General features: G+C 36.6%; 1 protein-coding gene across 7 annotated transcripts in view; it reads left to right on the forward strand.

The window, feature by feature from the left end:
* Positions 1 to 3,862: 3,862 nt before the first annotated feature.
* Positions 3,863 to 20,533, forward strand: part of LOC130932177 (synaptonemal complex protein 2-like) — a 41,867-nt gene continuing 25,196 nt past the window's right edge. For 4 of the 7 annotated variants that reach the window (XR_009060830.1, XM_057861657.1, XM_057861648.1 and 1 more), the window contains exons 1-15: positions 3,870 to 3,993; positions 10,123 to 10,257; positions 10,359 to 10,490; positions 12,128 to 12,232; positions 12,320 to 12,344; positions 12,418 to 12,500; positions 12,567 to 12,658; positions 12,748 to 12,782; positions 12,875 to 13,017; positions 14,228 to 14,280; positions 17,330 to 17,375; positions 17,525 to 17,629; positions 17,880 to 17,940; positions 19,020 to 19,168; positions 19,540 to 19,605. Coding sequence is in view for 6 of the 7 variants with exons in the window: in XM_057861657.1 (XP_057717640.1) it covers positions 3,940 to 3,993; positions 10,123 to 10,257; positions 10,359 to 10,490; positions 12,128 to 12,232; positions 12,320 to 12,344; positions 12,418 to 12,500; positions 12,567 to 12,658; positions 12,748 to 12,782; positions 12,875 to 13,017; positions 14,228 to 14,280; positions 17,330 to 17,375; positions 17,525 to 17,629; positions 17,880 to 17,940; positions 19,020 to 19,168; positions 19,540 to 19,605 (1,284 nt within the window). In the remaining variant the exon portion in view is untranslated. Of the gene's footprint in view, positions 3,994 to 4,024; positions 5,132 to 5,700; positions 6,271 to 10,122; positions 10,258 to 10,358; positions 10,491 to 12,127; positions 12,233 to 12,319; positions 12,345 to 12,417; positions 12,501 to 12,566; positions 12,659 to 12,747; positions 12,783 to 12,874; positions 13,018 to 14,227; positions 14,281 to 17,329; positions 17,376 to 17,524; positions 17,630 to 17,879; positions 17,941 to 19,019; positions 19,169 to 19,539; positions 19,606 to 20,533 lie in introns of those variants that run through there. The other 3 variants (XM_057861664.1, XM_057861672.1, XM_057816946.1) reach the window with 3 other exon arrangements.

Genomic DNA, 20,533 nt, shown 5'->3' on the forward strand with positions numbered 1-20,533 from the left:
CCACCATTGCACAGTTAAAAGTACTCCCTGCTGGCTGCAACAGAACCTGTTTTAACTCACTACAGTTACTCATACTAGGTCCACCGTTGCACAATCAAACATTTTCATAATAATCTGACTCCAGGACAAACAAAACATTAGTTCAGCTCTTAGACTATCTGAATCGTGGTTATGGTGTTGACATTGCATTTGTTGATTACATTGCATTTCTATGTCAATATTTAATCACTGAATTAATAAAGTAATAACAGTGCCTCGAATTATATATTTGATAATACAATATTTTATGAAAGGCTAAATCAAATACATGAAACAACAATTCTTATATTATACTGTATAGTCAAAATTAAACCAGCCTGTATGTACAGTATATTCATACCATACATATATGTTAAACTTGCTTGCACTGTTTACATTACTTACATGTTATATTTAATTTATTCATTTGATTGTAATTTACTCTTGTTATTTTTGTTTGTTTGTATACATGTGTGTTTGGAAACATTGCTTAATCTTTACACTATTTGGTTGTTCCCATTGAGATCTATTGATGCAAGGCCTTCAACAGAATTCATATCATGTTTGCACTTTGGAACTGGTTTACTCTGACTATGAAAGAGTGAATTTGCTGTGTTGTGTTGAATTTTGTCATGTATGTTCTCTGGTTATTGCATAAAAAGTTTAAAACCATGGCGTGCGCCATATTTTTTTACACACAGGATGTAAGATTTGCCTCCAACTCTCTAGAGCGTTTGAAAAACATTGGAATCCTTCCATGCATCTTAATAGGTTTTAAGGGCCTCACCTCAAAGGTGTTCACAGAGTAAGCGGTGATGAAAGCTAGATTTTCAGCATTGTCAATCAGCAGCCATATTTGTGTCGTTGGGCTTGCTGTATCTAGTCAGTACTACAGAGTTCAAAATGTTCAAAATATGGTGATTTGAGGGACAAATGATCAATTGTGAGGGACAAATGATCAATTGTGTTTCAGAATACTAAGATCATATTTGATGTAATATTATCAACAACAACGCAGTTGATATACTATAAAGGATGTCTTGAATTTGAATCAACCATACTCAACCATAGTGAGTTTGATGGATGTGTGACCTTCCTAGCCAGAAATAGACAGGCGGGACAGTTTTGGTCAGCACTTGACCTGAAATGGGCCTCCCTCTTAAAACAGGTTCTGTTGCAGCCAGCAAGAAATGTTTTTCACTGTGCAACGGTGGACCTAGTATGAGTAACTGTAGTGAGTTTGATAGATGTGTGACCTTCCTAGCCAGAAATAGACAGGCGGGACAGTTTTGGTCAGGTTAAAACAGGTTCTGTTGCAGTCAGCAGGGAGTACTTTTAACTGTGAAATGGTAGACCAACTATGAGTAACCGTTGTGAATTTCAAGGGCAACCAATAATTCTCAAACGATCCATCTTCTGTCTTGCCTTCTTCATGGTGCATTAAAGAGCATACGACACCAGAAAAAAAGTCTTAAATGGCATTATTATGTGAATTAGAATCATATTTTGAGACGATTCGACCATATACAACAATTTAGCAAAGCGCAGATGACGAGAAATTAGTCTTTTAATCTGCCTGTTAGCCACGCCTACAATTATAGGGCTTTAGCGTCCCCAACAGGTGGATGACGTCAGCGGTAGACTAGGCTCATCGGTTTTACTATTCAGCCCATTGAGGGGGAATTGTTCAGAACGAGGAAAACGAGACAAAGAGAGCTGCAAAATGTCATTGTTTCAGTCTCTCTACTCCCAATATTTTTACAGGATATTCTTTTTATCCAAGTATTTTCCCCAATAGCTATATAAATGGCTTGAGAAGGACCAGTCAGCCCGTCGAGGGGGAACTATTCACAATGAGGAAAACGCGACGAAGAGAGCGGCAAAATGTCATTGTTTCTGTCTCTTTACTTCAATATTTTTACAGGATATTCTTTTTACCCAAGTACTTTCCCCAATTGCTAAATAAATGGCATGGTCATGACAAATAACTTGTGCTAAATGGAATATAAAATAATAAAAATTCATTTATTCAAGACGACATGGCAAAATTACTCCATAATGGTCAAAACAGTCGACTTTACCTTTACTGTCACACCTGCCGAACGATATTTTATGACACCTAAATCGGACATATGTCATTTCCCTTCCCCGGCTTCGGAGAATGTAAACAGACCAGAAGGAGTGACAGCTAGCCGACATGCTAACCCGAACCGAGGGATGTTTCAAAGTCTTCGAAGTGGAAAATCACACATAACTAGCCTGGATTATTTGACATGAAGACCCGGTTGTCGAGTTTCTTTGCGGATCGGCAAACCGCCCGGCGGAGAGCAATTTACAGTTCGTTCCCTGGAGGAGGGTGGCTGGAATTGTTGTGTAGCTAACGTGCTAACAGCTAACTGCTAATGAGCGTGAGGATAGCTTTTTACATGCCTATCAATGATCAAACGTAAGTAGTCCTTTATTTAAAGGAATTTTATAGTGTTTACTTTGTAATCACTGTATTCGTATTTGACATAATACAAAACAAGATGTTTACTCACTTCCTTGTAAGTCCAATGGTCCCACAGTAAATATCCACGGTGAATGGGAACCTTTTGAAACTCCAAAAAGGCGCATACGCCTCTCCCGCATACAGAATGATTTTTCTGCAGCCGTTTGGCTGGCGTGATGCAAAAAATAAAAGTATTAATCCCCCAAATCAGCTGAATCCTTCGTCCTCATACACAACAGTACACTGTAGCGTGAAGAGGACGTCTTCTACCGTACACGTCACAGCGCCCTCCTCCTCAATGCGAGACCGAAGCCGGAAGTCACTCATTTTCCTGGCGCGGGATTCAAAAAACTAAATAAATATAGCGATCGCTTCCACACACATCCAAGCGGTCCATATCATTCAGGAGCATAAAATACCGCGTGTATTATGAAATAAACATGCTTTTTCGTGTCACAAGCACTTTAAGGTTAATACTATTTTCATGTTTAAAAAAAAAAAGAAAAGATTTTGACGGGAACATGTCATAATCTGCTAAATAATGGTTTTGAACAAATGTTTATATTTTTTATAATTCTAGTTTTAAACAAATGTATATTTATTTTTTAAATGACATTTAAAATTATTATGATTATCTTACTTTTATCTGATTTGTTTTTTATTTTATCTCTGTCTGTTTTTATTTTACTCTTTTATTCTTAGTCTTATTTTTTACATGGTAATGTGCACTTTGAGATTTGTTTTTCAAATGTAAAATGCGTTATAAATAAAATGTATTATTATTATTATTATTAATCTTATTATTATTATTTTGGTAACAAATCGTGGACTGGGCCACATAACCATCTTCGAACAGAAATGTATTTGTCTACAGGTTTTCACGACCATATCCCAATGAGAATCGCTCAGGTATGAGATTTATTAGTTCAAGCAGAGCAAAATGTATTCATATGCTAAGTGTGGTGTGATGATGAACACAAAGCCCGCAGAAAACGCCTTCTGTTTCGTCTGATTAGAAATTGACCGTTTACTTGGGTGTAAAAGGGTCTATTAAAGCACATAACATTTATCAATACATATTCACTGTAAAAGATAGTCGTTTACGTGTCCAACGATTGGTATGGAGAGGCTGTGTTATTTCGATCGGTAAGGGAAAACTTTTATTTCGCCTAAGTAAATTCTTTTAACTTGTTTTAAAGTCATTTCTTTACAGGCTCGATGACAAAGCAAATAATGATAGCGAGCATTGAATGAATTTGGAGTATAATCGCTGTGGTGTATCGATGTGCGAGTGGCGTGTGCGCGCTCCCGACAAGGGGGGATATTTCACGCAGGGCGGCTATTTTTCGGCACAACACCTGTTGATTGAATTGATCCGTTTTTGACCCTGTAGCTAGCTATGTAATTAGCGGGAAATCGTTACCTACTCAATGCTCATTGGACACCGGAGCTGGCTCGGTACACCATACCGGAGGACAAGACGAGTAAGGAAACCTGATTTTTAAGCAACATTTCACACTAACTCACGGTCACTGTGAATGTTTTTATTGGAGCCCACATAACTGTTAAGCAAAATCCATTTTAAAGGTTATTTACATGTTTAAAAATATGTGCATTTTCGACGACTGGAAGTAATGCTAACTTAACAAGTCGGGAAGCTAGCTTGCATAAACCCTCGGTGTGGTTTTTATATCGCGCTACGGAGAAAACTACACAGTAATTTTAGGACATATTTATATACAGTTTATAATTTTTTTGTCCTTCGAAGAAAAAAACGTAACAACAAAAGAACATTTTATGAGCGCAAATCAATTACACCCTCTATCCACCCTTTGCAGTTTACATTATCTGACGCAGATATATGAGATTTGGCTTTCGAGTGAAAATTTAGCTCTATTGCAATATGACTTTTACAGATGAATAAAACCAGAGGTGGATAGAGTAGCTAAACTTTTATCTCAAGTAAGAGTAGAATTACTTCTAAATATAAGATTACTCAAGAAAAAGTAAAAATAGTCATCCAAAAATTTACTCAAATTGAAGTAATAAGTGTATTCGTTGAAAAGAATATTCAAGCACTGAGTTAACTGCTTACAATGGCTATATTATTTTTTTAAATAATGGTGTATTTTTTTCCAAGCACAACTTCATCTAAATGAACTGTTATTATTTTAATATAATATAACCTATATTACATAACCACACTAGGCCTAAAGATCAAATCAAATTGCTTCAAGACCAGAACAACAATGGCGTACCGCACGCAGGCTATTTTTAGACCGTGACGTCGCATCATAAAGCGGAAGTGAAGCCGAAGTGGGACATTATAGACCCGCCCTCACATAGACGCAACGTAATTTGTGCTACTTTTCTCCGGTAATCTTTCAAAAACGAACTTGCCGATCACGCATTGCTTTTTTGGTACTTGTAGAAACGACTAGACATTACGACACATGAAGGATGTTTTCTTCATACGTTTCCGGAAACCAAAAACTCGGGAGGAAAAAATGTGAAGACTGTATCAACTTGCGCGGACTTTAACACCAGCTCGGTGAATCCATTCACATTTCATATGCATAAAACATTATGTTGGGTTGGCATGGTCTTTCAGAGGACAAAGAGGTAAGCCATTTTTATATTTTTAACTTATTTTTTTAGCGTAACGTTGTGCCGTACTGCTTCTGTCTGACAATGAATGACCTGAAAAGAATTACAATGGTATCTGACTGCTACTGTTACCGTTTCTGTTATATATATTAAAAAAAAAAAAACTTTTGTAAGGGGGAAGTGTAAATAAATTAAAGAATTAAGATGTATTATCAGTGAAAAAATTAAGTGTTCGTTGGCTGTCACTGAGTAGCATTTGCGATCGCTACACAAAGCTAACTAAATTACCCCCAAGAACGGTAAGAGACGTAGGACAACCAGAGGATATATAAGACAGACAGGGCTGATGGTAAAGGATAGCTTGTTGAAACAGGAGAGTGTCATTGTCAGTCGTGTCGATAAAAAAGCTAAGGCTATGCTTAGGTTGGCTCGTTTTTTTCGTCTTTTTCAGCCTTCGACACTCAAGCCATCTCTTTAACTGAACATTTTTATGTTCTTCCACATCTTTGCCAGTGAATTTGGCACCAGGCACATCATTTTCGGAGAGAATTGGTAGATTTAGCTCTGTAAGCATCTCCTTCGTACACGATTTCCATTCATTTCCTATTAGGGACAAACGATGGCTTGTCCCTACTTAGCAACAGTAGCTAATGTCATGAATATTAATGAGCAGAAGTGACGTGTTGCTTGCGGTACGCCATTGAAACATCACCCATCCAAAGAGCACTAGCCCTCTAGTGGAGAAAAACATTGTTACCTCTGATTGGTATAATAGAATCATGTGGTCAGACAGCCATAGTCTGGCAAAAATAAATCATGTCTGGCAAAAAAAGTCAATATGTAGAATAAAAAAGAAAAATAACCCCTCTATTGTAGCCCAAAGTAGTGAAAGAGTAGTGTTTCACAAATCTACCCAATTAAAAGTAAAAAGTATTGCGTGGTAAAACTACTCTAAGAAGTATGTTTTTCTTAAGTACACGTAACGCAGTAAATATAATGTGTTACTACCCACCTGTAAACGTAACTAATAAGGTCTCTCAACTTTGAAATTTCACTGGAGTGCGGTGTTGTTTGTGAATGTTCCCCCCTCAGATGTCTTTAACATAGGACCTAATCCTACTTACTCAATGAAGAACTGAAGAATGGCGTCAGAGGTACAGTTTATTACATTGTTTCAACACTCTTTCGCAACTTTTAATTGTCACCACAATGTGTATGCATTTTGTCACAAGGCGGGAGGACAACTGTGCTTTCATTCTGCAATGTGTTTTTTTTTTTTTTTTTTTTTTTAAGCGGTGGTGGTGGGCTGCGTGGGAAGCTACCTACTGCACCATGTTGTGCCACGGCGAAATTGTTTCATTTCATGATAAATAAGTTGTTGTTTTTTTTTTTTTAATAAATGAGTTATTTATTTTTTCCAAGAAAACCAAAAACAAAGAAACTACTTGCAAAGCGTGCATTCTGTCCGAAAGCACATAATTTTTCTAGACTTAAAAAAAAACAATTTAAGGGCTATTTCATTTGACAACAAGATAATCATCAGTAAATATGAATATTTATCTGACTATTTTCTTATCTGTATTCATTACTTGCAAAAAGGATCGGTAAAAAGGGCGTGTAAAATTAATATCCATAATTTGCTAGGCCCAAAAGATGGAGATCAAATTGCCCTGAATTTTGCCTGAGAAACAAAATGACCTTGGCATACCTGAACAAGATACATACTGTGATAATTTTCATTATTTGCCTTGCGCAGAACAAAATTGCCACCCCAATGTCGGCAAGTTAAAAATGCAGACAAATTCAGTCATGCTCGTCGCCTTAGTTTTGACTACCTTTAAGCATACTTTGCAACAGACTGTTTATTTCTCACTTAGAGCTGTCCCGACTAGTCGACGTTGTCGACGTCATCGATGATGTAAATGCGTCGACGGTCAAAAGATACCGTCGGCGGGTAATGACGGGTTAAAAAAAAATACATACATGATAAAGTTTAGAATGGCGGGAACCCGCGATACAAGCGGTTGTTACTGGCATCCCCAAGGGCGCCGCTGTTATTTCAGTGTGACCGGCGTTGTCAGATTGAGCAAAGAGGAAGAAAGTGGGCGAGCGAGCGAGAGAGAGGGAGCGAGATTGGCGAGTTGGAAAAGTACTGCGGGTAGCGCCGAGTTGAGTGGCTTCATCCCCCACGTTTTTGTTTTGGTCAATAAAAGTATCCTTAAAGAGCCATCCGACGCCTCTCGGTGTTTTTATGCACGCCGCCGCCTTCCCGAAGAGGAAATCGGACGAACCCAGACAAACCGACGACAACGAGCCAAGTGAATCGCCGGTGAGGAGTTGAAAACACCGCCAATTTCCAAAAAGGGCGGAAATGGTAACACGTAAAAGCGGCATAAAGCCAAAAAAGCGGACCAGAATAGCCAGAGCCTGAAATTATTTCAAGGAAAATATGGAGGGTGCCACTGTGTGTACTCTTTGCTAAGCTGAGCTCGCATACCACGGTAGCACGTCAGCTATAAACGAACACTTGAAGCGCCGTCACCCAAGTATAATTTACGAAGACAACAAGAAACAACAAGCTAGCGGATTGTAAATCCACATAACTCTCTAACGATTTTTAAATGGAAGTTGCCTTTATGTGCGTCGTAACAACCCTCATTTTTATTGAATAAAATAATTAATATAATTATATATATATTTTTAATTATTATTAAATTTATTAAGATCATGGAAGCTCCCTCTTAGGGAAAATATATACATATATCCTGTATATACATAATATAATAAAAAATATATATGGAAACACCACTGGCCTGCTTACTGTAATCCATGACTGCACTAATGTTAGTTATTTAATATTATAAAGTTTTACATATAGTAGTATACTATAAAATTAATACTATATACTTAATTTTTGTTACTGTGGGTATGTGTGCCTTTCATTCAAAATAATTGTGGTAATATTTCAGTGTGCCCTCTGCGTTATCTTCAAGTTAAAACAAACAAAAGTTGAACAATTTTTCCCCTCCCCAAAAAATGCGGAATTCACACCGGAAAGAGCATCTGAACTCACACAAAGTATTCTGAAAATGATTGTCCGGGACATTGCAATTCATTTTAACATTTAGAACAGAATAGACAATGACATACCGCAAAAAGAGTAAGAATTGTTTTGACTCCTTTTAAAAAGGTGAAGTCACAGTGTTTCTGTTTACATTTTTTTGCACCAGTTAATGCCAGCAGCATTTGACCTCATTGTTTGTGATTTATTATTGATATATATGTTATTTATTTATACGCTAATAAAAAATTTAGGTGTTCCAAAATGTTTTTTGTGAATTAATAAGCTTTAACATGTCATTATTAAATTTGTAAAAAAAATACAAATTAAAAAAAAAAAATTAGATTAGTCGACTAATCGTAAAAATAGTCGGCTGACTAATCGGGAGGAAATTAGTCGTTTGGGACAGCCCTAGACTGTTTATTTCTCACTGTCGTTGCAACCCTGCAACTAAACATGGCTGCTTCAGCTCCTCTACTCGCCACTGTGTCGCTACAATTTTACCTCTGGCAAATAAATGATGCCTGGAGGAAACACCCAGCAAAATACAGTGCCCTCCATAATTATTGGCACCCCTGGTTAAGATGTGTTTTTTAGCTTCTAATTTTTTTTTTAAAAATTCAAATAATATGGGACCTTAATGGATAAAAAGAGTAAAATCCAACTTTCAATACAAGTGCATTTATTCAGTGGGGGAAAAAATCCCACATAAAGAAATAATTATTTGACATCAAATAATTTGTGTCACAATTATTGGCACCCCTGGTGTTAATACTTTGTACAACCCCCTTTTGCCAACAAAACAAGGTCTGGGGACTGAGATGACCATGGGAGGAGCTTGATTTTGTGTCTGGTGAACCATTTCTGTGTAGATTTGGCCATATGTTTAGGGTCATTGTCTTGCTGAAAGACCCAGTGACAACCCATCTTCAGCTTTCGGGCAGAGGGCAACAGATTTTGATTTAAAATGTCCTGGTATTTCAAAGCATTCATTATGCCATGCACCCTAACAAGGTTCCCAGGGCCTTTGGAAGCGAAACAGCCCCACAGCATCACTGGCCCACCCCCATACTTCACAGTGGGTATGAGGGCACTGTATACTATTTGAAAAATAATAATCTTACAAATTGGCCTATTTACTGGTCACACATGTATGAGTAAAAAAAACATACTGATAATTGCATTAGCTCAAATTTTAGGAGCAAAATGCGCCCCTTAAAGCTGATTTATGCGTTGCGTTGATGGCGGACCTACACCGTTAACGATGATCCGATTTATGACGCTACGCCGCAGCTAGCCTGACGTGCGCCTAGAAAAGATCCCGACTACACGTCACATCAACGCGTGGTGACGTGAACGTCAAATGACTTTGATTGGTCCGCTCAGAACATTTCGTTTCTGTTTCAGCACAACAACACCGCCATTTTCAAACATTCAAACACCTCGGCAAACGTCTTCTGTGTCACCTGCCCTTCAAGATTTGTATTAACAACATTTGTTGTTCGATATTGATTAGCTGCAGCTCCAACTGCACATGTTCCTTCTCCTTTGCCATTGCTGTCTATGATCGGAGGAAAACTAATGGAATGTAGCAAAAATCCTCCAAAACCATTCAAAGACAAAGCCACACCCCTCGAGTGGATTGGGAGTGCATTACAGAGTAGCGCGTTGCCTTGACGCAGAACTTTAAATGCTCAATGACGGCGTAGGGTCTACGCCGTCGCGCCGCAGTCTACGGAACACAGAAGCATAAATCAGGCCTTAAGTCACAAAAGGCAGACATTTAAGCAATGCAAAGATGTATTTATTTATGGGGAATCACTGATACAGTCAAAATAGAACATGTATATTGCAGGGGTTACAGCATGAGTAAACAGAAGCGTAAACATTTATTGAAGCTTTGTTGAAAACTAAAGGAGAAAAATAGATACATTTTTATTTGCAGTTGGAAAAAGCAATTGCTGATGCATTCAAGAGTAGGAACATTACAGCTCTGGGCGGATTCCTGCAAAAACCCATAAATGAAGCTGTCAAATGTTCTGCAGAGTTTCTGAATAAACTGGATATTCTCATCAATCAGGTTAGTATTTTACTTCTCGTTTATAATGGGTGCTGTGGTCTATTTGCTTGATTGTACATTCAATTAAACCATATGATTTTTTTTTTTTTTTTTTAAATCAGAGCTTGAGTGAAAAAGATTCCAATGCTGTCAGTATTGCTCTCACAGTCATCTATAAGTGGGGGAAGAACCTGAAATTTCCTATGGGCACTCAAGGAATTACAGGACTTATAGACCAAGGATTGATCCAGAAGATAAGTATATTTACCCTTAAGGCCCTGAGCCATTTTTTGCATACTTTGGGTGGTAAGTTTTTAAAATGCTTTTTATTTTATCTCTGTGTACAAATTGTACCAATGAGAAATGTTTAACATGCCCTGTGTGCCTTGCTCGGCATATATTTTTAAGGACTACGTAATCTATATGAACTGTTATTGGTGCACCATAATATATTGCACATATAGTGCAATTGATAACTGACAGAGTTTCATATTGGGGTGGCATTGGAGGGCACTGTATACTATTTGAAAAATAATAATCTTACAAATTGCTCAGTGGTAGAGTAATTGTCCCCCAACCCAGAGGTTGTGGGTTCGATTCTCCGCCCTGATGAACACGTCTAAGTGTCCTTGAGCAAGACACTGAACCCCACATTGCTCCTGGTGCTGCGTCACCAGTAGGTGGATGGTGAGATAGTGTAAAGCGCTTTGAGTGCCTAGAAAGGTGGAAAAGCGCTAAATAAGTGTAACACCATTTACCATAACACCATACTGTGCTTTGCTCCCACGACATCTTGGACAGCAAGTCAAAACTGATTCATCAGTCCCCAGAGACAATCATAAGTGTTTGGCCGCAGATTTTCAGTGCATCCCTACTAAATACTATTTTTTTGACAAAGTTGGTAAAGTCGTGCAACTCCTGCTCTGCGCAATAGTTGCATATACCACGTCTACATCTGTAGCCATGGTTTCTGTACTGCTGACGTCATTGTATCACGGCAGTTTAACTACTGCAATATTTGCAAGTTAATTTCTCTTATGCGTGAAACAGTTCAAAATATTGGAAACTGAGTAGAATGCCTCTTTAAAAAAAAATTATAAATTTTATTTGGTAGGTCTTAAATTCTCCAAAAAATGCGAGCTGTCTCTGGTACCTGGTAAATTCTAAGTATGGTATACGGTACTTTCTTATCCTTTAGGAATATTTGCAGCATGCCTCCTTCTTTCAGGATGTTCCCACACCCAGCCACAATACATCTTTTAAGCCTATTTGCTTAAGTGGCTCAAATTTTATTAAAAATTTAAGAATAAATAAAATAGCGTGCATGCACGCTATTGTATGATGTGCCTAATGATACAGAGCGGCTTATGTATATGTTAAATTGCGTAAAAATACAGTAATTCAATAAAAGTAAAAATGGATATAAATACAAAAATAAGAAATAAGGTTAAAAAATGAAAAATACAAGAATAATTTTGTAAAATAAATTCAAAATATATATATATAAATTGAATTAATAAATAATAATTAGAACTGCTTTGCTCTCGTTTTTTTTTTTTTTTCATTGTCAGTGAACATGCACAAGACAAAACTAATTCAAATGAGGGCGGTCTTATGTGTGCCTTGGGTTGAACTGTTCGCCGATTGGTTGGTTATGTAGATACTAATGGCTAGCGCTACGCTAAAATGGGTGATACTGCTTATGGTATTTGCGAACATTACTTTTTGTTTTACTTGGTAGTGTACAGGCCGGCATAAGCTAGTCGATTGCTGCACTTGCATGTCCATCGACTAATAGGCGAATAGTTCTACACTCAGAAGACATGTTACATAAGTGACAATGTTTAACCCAATTAAGGATCCCTTTACTCTGATGTTCGTATGTGTGCACATGGTTCAGTGGTTTGACAAATGCAAACAACTGTGGATTCTGCATGGACCACAGTTCGATCAGTCTTTGTCCAGATTGTCAGAAGACTTCTTTGATGTTTTAACGGTGAGATTTTGACGGCATAGCCAGTATAGTATACTTTCACATATACTTGAGCATGTTGTTAACTAATTGAATTTTTTTGTATGACAGATGGTCCATAAAGCATCCAAAGATGGTATGAGCCCAAATGTCCTTAAAATTATATTTCAGATTTTTTAAAATGAGTGTCATGTCCTATTTATTTACAGGAATGTTTGGAATCCAGTTCTTCCTGTATCATATTGGTCACTTGGTAAACGATGCCAGAATTTTCATTTTCATCAGAAAAAAGGTTTGATTTGCTACTTTTTATGACGTTAAATATTGCTCTTGAATCTAATTAATGTTATCTGTGCAGGCTATTTCCACATTGACCATAATTCTGAAAAATGTCCCAGCTTCACCTGAGAGGGAAAAGTTCTTCACATCACTGGATACCTCAGATATTATGTATGTCAAAATCATTTACAATTCTTTTTGCAGTTATTAACGTATAGTTAAATTCTTATGTTCATTCAGTTTAATTTAACACATTGCAGGACGAACCTTGCTGGTCAAATAATGCAGTGTGGCGGTACTTGTTGTTTGAAACACAATATTCTCAATATTTTCTTCTTTAATTCCTTAACAAGCGGTCAAAAATTAATAACAATCTTTTTGTGTCAGATTATGACATGCAGGTTTCTCTGATTGAAGTATTATTCCGGCTGACTACTACTGATCAAAGACAGAAGCTGTCTTCTCACTGGTTCAGCATGGCTCAAGTTGCCTGTGCCTTTTGGCAAATAAAGCCTTTGGAGTTTGAAGTGGTAAACTTTTATTATGACAGTGTTTCCCAACCTCTATGATGCTGGAGTGCATATTTTTCATGATCAAAACAATCTTTAGTGATATCAACAAAAAAACAATGTCACAAAGACTGGATACCTGTACATGTTGCTGTATTTTCGAGACTATATTACGAGACCTAAACTTAAGGAGTCCAATCAAATGCAACGAAATAAAAAATGTATACTGTAAAAAGTTATTAATAAATCATAAAACAGCAAGTTCTTTAAATAACATAGGAAGTACAACTGTCAGTTTTTTCTTACTTGAATTTGTGCCTTTAAAACACATTTTATGATGTTAAAGAATGTTATGATGTTAAAATGGTCAACCCTTCCAGGACTCAGATGAAGTCTTTTCATGTGATTAAATCCCCACTGTAATGCTTCAGCGCCACTCACACGGAGAACAGGTCGGGGAACACAAACGAGTTTGAACTCCCATTGAACCATTAGTTGAGCATTCACCCCTGCTATTATATTCTACTCCTCCATCATAAAATGAATAAATCAAGGGCTAAACGCAGCTAACCACACTCCATGATCCAGCTAATCACTTAACTTAGTCCGCCTTTATGTATTTGATCGACAAAACACAAATCATTGTGCTGGAAAATGACATTATTGTGCTGAAAAAGGACATTCTGAAATAAAACGGCTATTGTGGAAAAAGACATTATGGAATAAAAAAATTCTTTGTGTAAAACGCTTTTTATCTTGTAAAATCTTTTTCATAATATTACCTTATTTTACAATTTAATGGCAATAATACTTAATTTGTGATTTATCAAAATGATATTGATTTTAAAATTTATTTTCATATATATTACACGATGAGGTATCTACTAAAAAAATCAAGTTACGCATGAGCCCCCCATCTCCAATCTTCAAGTTGCATTTTTTTTTTTGGCTGTTGCTACTTAAAGTACACTATGGAGCGACTTATAGTTCGAGACTTGGTTTAATTTATAGGGGCAATTTTTCTTCGCTGGCATAGATAAATGAACAAAGAGTTTTTCAAGTGAAACTGGATGATTTCCAGCAGTAATCAAGATAATTTTTCATGACATGCTAGTGGTTGGGAATCACTAATTTTTCACATTTGCATTATGCACAGTTAACAGTTAATGGCTCTACTTGAAATGCAATGTAATTAGTATTCCAGTTTTCTAATCAACCTTTCTAATTTTAGGATTGTCGCACATTTCTGATATTTGTGAATGGATTACAAGGTGAAAATGGAAGGTATGCTAAACATAAAACTTGTCTTTCCAACATATATTCTCGGAATTTTAATATATGTTGAATGAAATATGTTAAAATTAAATTTAAATAATTAAATAATTAAAATTTATATTTAGACTGAATTTGTATTGATCAATCAAAACAGACATACAGTGTATAGATACGTATATACAGTATGTATATGTACAGAGGTACCTCGAGATACGAAAGCTTTGGTACAAAAAAAATTAATTTTGCATTTTATTTTTTCGCTTCATATTACAAAAAATTATTTAACTTATGAAAGATATAAAGTACTGTACTATAAAGCATATGTAATAGCTGCTTGCAGAAAATTTCAAAGTCATGCCAAAAAGGCTCCTTGCCTTTCCTCGCCAAGACATTGGTGATCAGTCTTTGCTAGACAGCAAGCTAAACTCAGTGGATGGTGCCAGACGTCCGTGTGTTTTCCTGCCTTTATTGAGCTGTTTCTGATATCAACTAAACTAACGAATCAACAACTGTAACTAAAGAAGAAAATGAAATAAAACAGTATCATCCTCAATGACAGACATGTTCAAAGGAACGTAAATCCATGATTATAATTAGCTGCTAGTACAGCAATAAACCCGATAATAATACATTGGGGCAAATAAGTATTTAGTCAACCACTAATTGTGCAAGTTCTCCCACTTGAAAATATTAGAGAGGCCTGTAATTGTCAACATGGGTAAATCTCAAACATGAGAGACAGAATGTGGAAAAAACCCCAGAAAATCACATTGTTTGATTTTTAAAGAATTTATTTGCAAATCATGGTGGAAAATAAGTATTTGGTCAATACCAAAAGTTCATCTCAATACTTTGTTATGTACCCTTTGTTGGCAATAACAGAGGCCACATGTTTTATGTAACACAAGCTTTTCACACACTGTTGCTGGTATTTTGGCCCATTCCTCCATGCAGATCTCCTCTAAAGCAGTGATGTTTTGGGGCTGTCGTTGGGCAACACGGACTTTCAACTCCCTCCACAGATTTTCTATGGGGTTGAGATCTGGAGACTGGCTAGGCCACTCCAGGACCTTGAAATGCTTCTTACGAAGCCACTCCTTTGTTGCCCTGGCTGTGTGTTTGGGATCATTGTCATGCTGAAAGACCCAGCCACGTCTCGTCTCATCTTCAATGCCCTTGCTGATGGAAGGAGATTTTCACTCAAAATCTCTCGATTTAAGGCCCCATTCATTCTTTCCTTTACACAGATCAGTCGTCCTGGTCCCGTTGCAGAAAAACAGCCCCAAAGCATGATGTTTCCAACCCCATGCTGCACAGTGGGTATGGTGTTCTTCGGATGCAATTAAGTATTCTTTCTCCTCCAAACACGAGAACCTGTGTTTCTACCAAAAAGTTCTATTTTGGTTTCATCTGACCATAACACATTCTCCCAGTCCTCTTCTGGATCATCCAAATGCTCTCTAGCGAACCGCAGATGGGCCTGGACGTGTACTGGCTTCAGCAGGGGGACACGTCTGGCAGTGCAGGATTTGAGTCCTTAGCGGCGCATTGTGTTACTGATAGTAACCTTTGTTACTGTGGTCCCAGCTCTGTAGGTCATTCACTAGGTCCCCCCGTGTGGTTCTGGGATTTTTGCTCACCGTTCTTGTTATCATTTTGACGCCACGGGGTGAGATCTTGCATGGAGCCCCAGATCGAGAGAGATTATCAGTGGTCTTGTATTTTCTAATAATTGCTCCCACAGTTGAAGCATTTTACCTATTGCAGATTCAGTCTTTCCAGCCTAGTGCAGGTCTACAATTTTGTCTGTGGTGTCCTTCGACAGCTCTTTGGTTTTGGCTATAGTGGATTTTGGAGTGTGACTGACTGAGGTTGTGGACAGGTGTCGTTTATACCGATAATGAGTTAAAGCAGGTGCCATTAATTCAGGTAACGAGGGGGACCTCGTTAGAAGGAGCTAGACCTCTTTGACAGCCAGAAATCTTGCTTGTTTGTAGTTGACTAAATACTTATTTTCCACTCTAATTTGGAAATAAATTCTTTAAAAATCAAATAATTGGATTTTCTGTTTTTTTTTTCCCCACATTCTGTCTCTCATGGTTGAAGTTTGCCCATGTTGACAATTACAGGCCTCTCTAATCTTTTCAAGTAGGAGAACTTGCACAATTGGTGGTTGACTTAATACTTATTTGCCCTACTATATAATATAATATAATATCATATAATAAACTCAAACAAATAGTTACCGTGCATCAGCTAGTGTTCGCACATCATTCAAAACAACTACATAACTCGCTTTAAGGCGTGCGTAGGCTTGAAGCCGTATTTTTTTTGTCATTCACTCGGCTACGTGACTTTTTTTGTGTGCGTAAATGAGTCGTTCTTTGCGTGCCTAAATGCCTTCTTCGCATACAGAAGTCTAAAGCACTACCTGCTAAAAGCTGCTTGCGTCAAAACAAAAGAATAGCTGACCATGCCTTTGCCAAAAGAGCACAAGTCCCCTCTCATTTTTGCCTAACAAAGTGTTTTTATGCCCACACACGGTCCGCTACATTGGTATCACTCGCTTAAACATCGCCTCACTTGAAAGGTAAGCTTCCATTTTTTTTTTTTTTTTTTTTTTTGAAAAGTGGGTGGGAGGTGTATTATTTTCTATTATCTACTTCATTACAGGTATTAATGGTTAGGTTTGGTTTATTGAATGATTCAAATCTTATTTCAATCTGGTTTTACCCTTATTATATCATGTAATGTGTTTTAGTAGTGCTTGGAACAAATTCGGTGAATTGCATGTACGAAAATATGATACGAAAGCATCTCCAGAACGAAATAATTTTGTATCTTGTGGTACCACTGTACATTTATATAGAGGTGCCACAGTTGATAAGTGGCTAGCATGTCCGCCTCAGAGCTCTGTTCCTGTGTAAAGTTCCCTCATCCATTTCTGGTAAAAATATTAGTTCTTTCAGTTTATTGGAAAAAAATAATCAGTTTCAGCCAAAGTATCATTGAACTGTTTTTAACATGTCCTGTGGTTGAACTATCTCCTCTGTCACAGAGTAATGTCCTACCCATGTTTGGAGGTTTACCTGGACGCTTTCAAGGTCAGTAGCGAGGGCTCTTGATTATATCTTGGTTGAGCGCACCAATGTGTCATGAATATCAGCTTGTATGATTTGATGAAAAGCTAGTTTGTCGTAATTAATGCAACAAAGTTAAACATTATTTCATAAACATTTTGTTCATGCTTCAGTTGCTGAAGCCTTCCGACGACAAGCTTAGCAAATTCTGGATTGACTTCAACCTCGGCAGTCAAAGCATCTCCTTTTATTTCTCACTTTGTGATGAAAAGTCTCCGGTATGTCCAGATTTATAGTAAATTTAAAATTTTCATTATATTTTCATTGTACATTTATGCCTTAAAATATTTGCCCAAGTCATTTCTTCATATTTTTTAGAAAACACAAAACTGAACTAGTTGAATTTCTTTATATTTACGAACAATTTTTTAAATCATTTTTGTAAAAAATGACTTGGGCATTTTTTTAGGGGGAGACAATATGTACTCCTTAATGATTAACTATTGACATCCCTTCATGTGCTCGTAGACAAGTCTCTGGGATTCAATCTGTATCTCTGAGAATGAGCTCCAAAGTTACACTCTTACAGGTACATTACTTGCATTTAAGACTTAGGTACATTAGTGATCATAACAAGTATGTAGTAAAATCTATGTAAATATGACTAATCATCGGAATGAAAAATATATACAGTATTACATGTTGATTTTGGTGCACACAACTATAATAAAGTTGCGATCACACTTTTTCCACACGCAAAAGTTTTTCACTTTGTCAAAGTGTTTCATTTTGCTGTGAGATTATAGTATAAAAGATGCATGAGGACAAACATATTTTGTTTCCCAGAGTAATTTGTGAGCGATTGACCCCCTGTCGGGTCTCACACACACCATCATATCTCTAGCTTTTAAAGACAACAGAGTTCAACTAAAGTTTACATGAATAATTAAGAAACATTAATAACTGTGGAACTGTGTATAATTACACTTCACTTGCATTTTGGGCAACTACATATTTGGTTTTTTTTCTTGTGTTGTGAATATAAACTCGGACATTTTTTGATAATTATCACTTGAAATGTATACAGTGGGGAGAACAAGTATTTGGTACACTGCCAATGGGTTTTCCCATTGACTGTGTATCAAATACTTGTTCTCCCCACTGTATATTAGTAAATGTACATGAAAAAAGTGGAAAAGGCATTCCATCAACATTACGCACTGACATAAAACTAGAATTGCAGTAAATTGTTTTGTAAACTCTGCTCTTAATCTTAGTTATTGCAAAATGTGGAAGAACATTTTGAGGAAAGTCCCTTTTATAAAGATATGTTTGATTGAACTGCGACTGGCTGGCAAATTGCAAACAGTTTATTGTGTACCTTATCTTCTTCCAATAGTTAGCTGGGTTAGGCCCTGGCAACCGTTGTAAAGATAAGGAACGATGAGGGAATGAATTAATATTTGATCAAGTTTGGTGTGGAAGAGGCTGACCTGAAGCCCAATAACACAAATTTTCAAATCTTAAAATATACAGTAATATAATCTTAGTATTATGATGATCCTGTTTCACCATGTCATGTAGTGTAATACTGATCATTTCAAGCCAATTAGGAAGAGATCTTATTAATGTCTGACTTGTATCCATACTTGTGTCCATTCACTGCAGAGAAGGGAACAAAACAAATTTTACAGTTACGGCTCTCTGAAGTGGTCATGACAGGTAGCTTGCAAGGATCAAGTATCACCATCATCTTCTGCTCCACCCTGAACATCCTGCAGACTGTTTGTTGCATCTATGGACACAGAAAGTACAAAGTAAATTATTATAGATATGCAAATTTATAAGCACACTTTAACAAATGTATTCCTAATGTATAGATCGTAATTTCGGAAAAGGAGCTTAGCTCTAGACCACAAAAAACATTTCTAATATATTTCTTATTTGGCACCTAAATTAATTTGATCTGTCTATCTGAGTTGGCTATACATATAAAAAAATAAAGAGAACACGTAAACACGTCAGTGTTCCCTTTATATATTCATTTATTATTATTTTTTTTAAACAATGTTCAGATACTGATCTTTTGAAAAAATGAACACTGAAAAGTTTGCGTACCCTTTATGTTTTTGGAGAAGTATAGCATAATATTTGGGGAAATGCATTAACAAGACGCCTTCTTCTGCAGAGCACCATTAGAAAGACATCTGTTGCAAATATGACACTTAATATCATTGAGGAAGACAAATCCCAGGTAAACGGCACACTTCACTCAAGAATATTTGTTAAAACAAATATTTAAAAACTCAGAATCCTTAGATCCCTCATTGAATTTAAGAGGCCCCCGTTTTTGAGTTGTTTTGTTTCTTTGTTTTTGTTCACAGGGAATCAATAAGTTGTGCACATGTGCATTGAAACAGTTAAATTGCTTGGGAGTGGTGCTTCATAGAGAAGCACATTAACATACACTGTGTGCACAATTATTAGGCAAATTCTATTTTTGAAGATGAATTTTGTTATTGGATAGCAACTACCCCTGTTTAAAGTTGACTTTTTTAAGAAAATATGTGTACAGAATTCTTAGGCAATTATTACTGTGTGTAATTATACAACTAAATGAAAAACTGATTTTCCCATCTCACTTTTTATTTTTACATGCTGATGTGAGAATAATAATAATAAAAAAAAAAAACATCAAAATTCACGCATTAAAATATATTAAATTATAATTAAAAAAACAAATTATTAAACCCTATCATTTATATTAATTTGACCATTGTCAGCATGACCAGAGTGACTGTAATTCTCTGATTTATCCCAGATGCCTGTTTGGGCACTAGTTCGGTCCACTGCCATCCATTTTCAGCATCCAAATTGCAAGCCGATAATAATTTATTCAGACTGTCAGCAACTTGTTTTCTTCTGAAGAGTAATTAAAATTTCTAGTTTCTTTACCTTGAGAATCAGTTGAAAAGTCTGACTTTATTAAAACAGTCAAAACATTGTGCTGTCCCACCATAGACTCAGTATCTCACAATGGACCAATCAGTAGCCGGTAGTATTTTGAAGTAGGAAAAAAAAGCAATCAGAGGCCGTTATCTTGTCATATAAACAAGTTATGCTAGAATTCTTTTTCTATTTTTGACTAGCCCCAAACCCCAAAATGAGAAAGGTGTATAAAA

This window comes from Corythoichthys intestinalis, chromosome 2 (assembly GCF_030265065.1).
Source record: "Corythoichthys intestinalis isolate RoL2023-P3 chromosome 2, ASM3026506v1, whole genome shotgun sequence".
Classification (NCBI taxonomy): Eukaryota; Metazoa; Chordata; class Actinopteri; order Syngnathiformes; family Syngnathidae; genus Corythoichthys; species Corythoichthys intestinalis.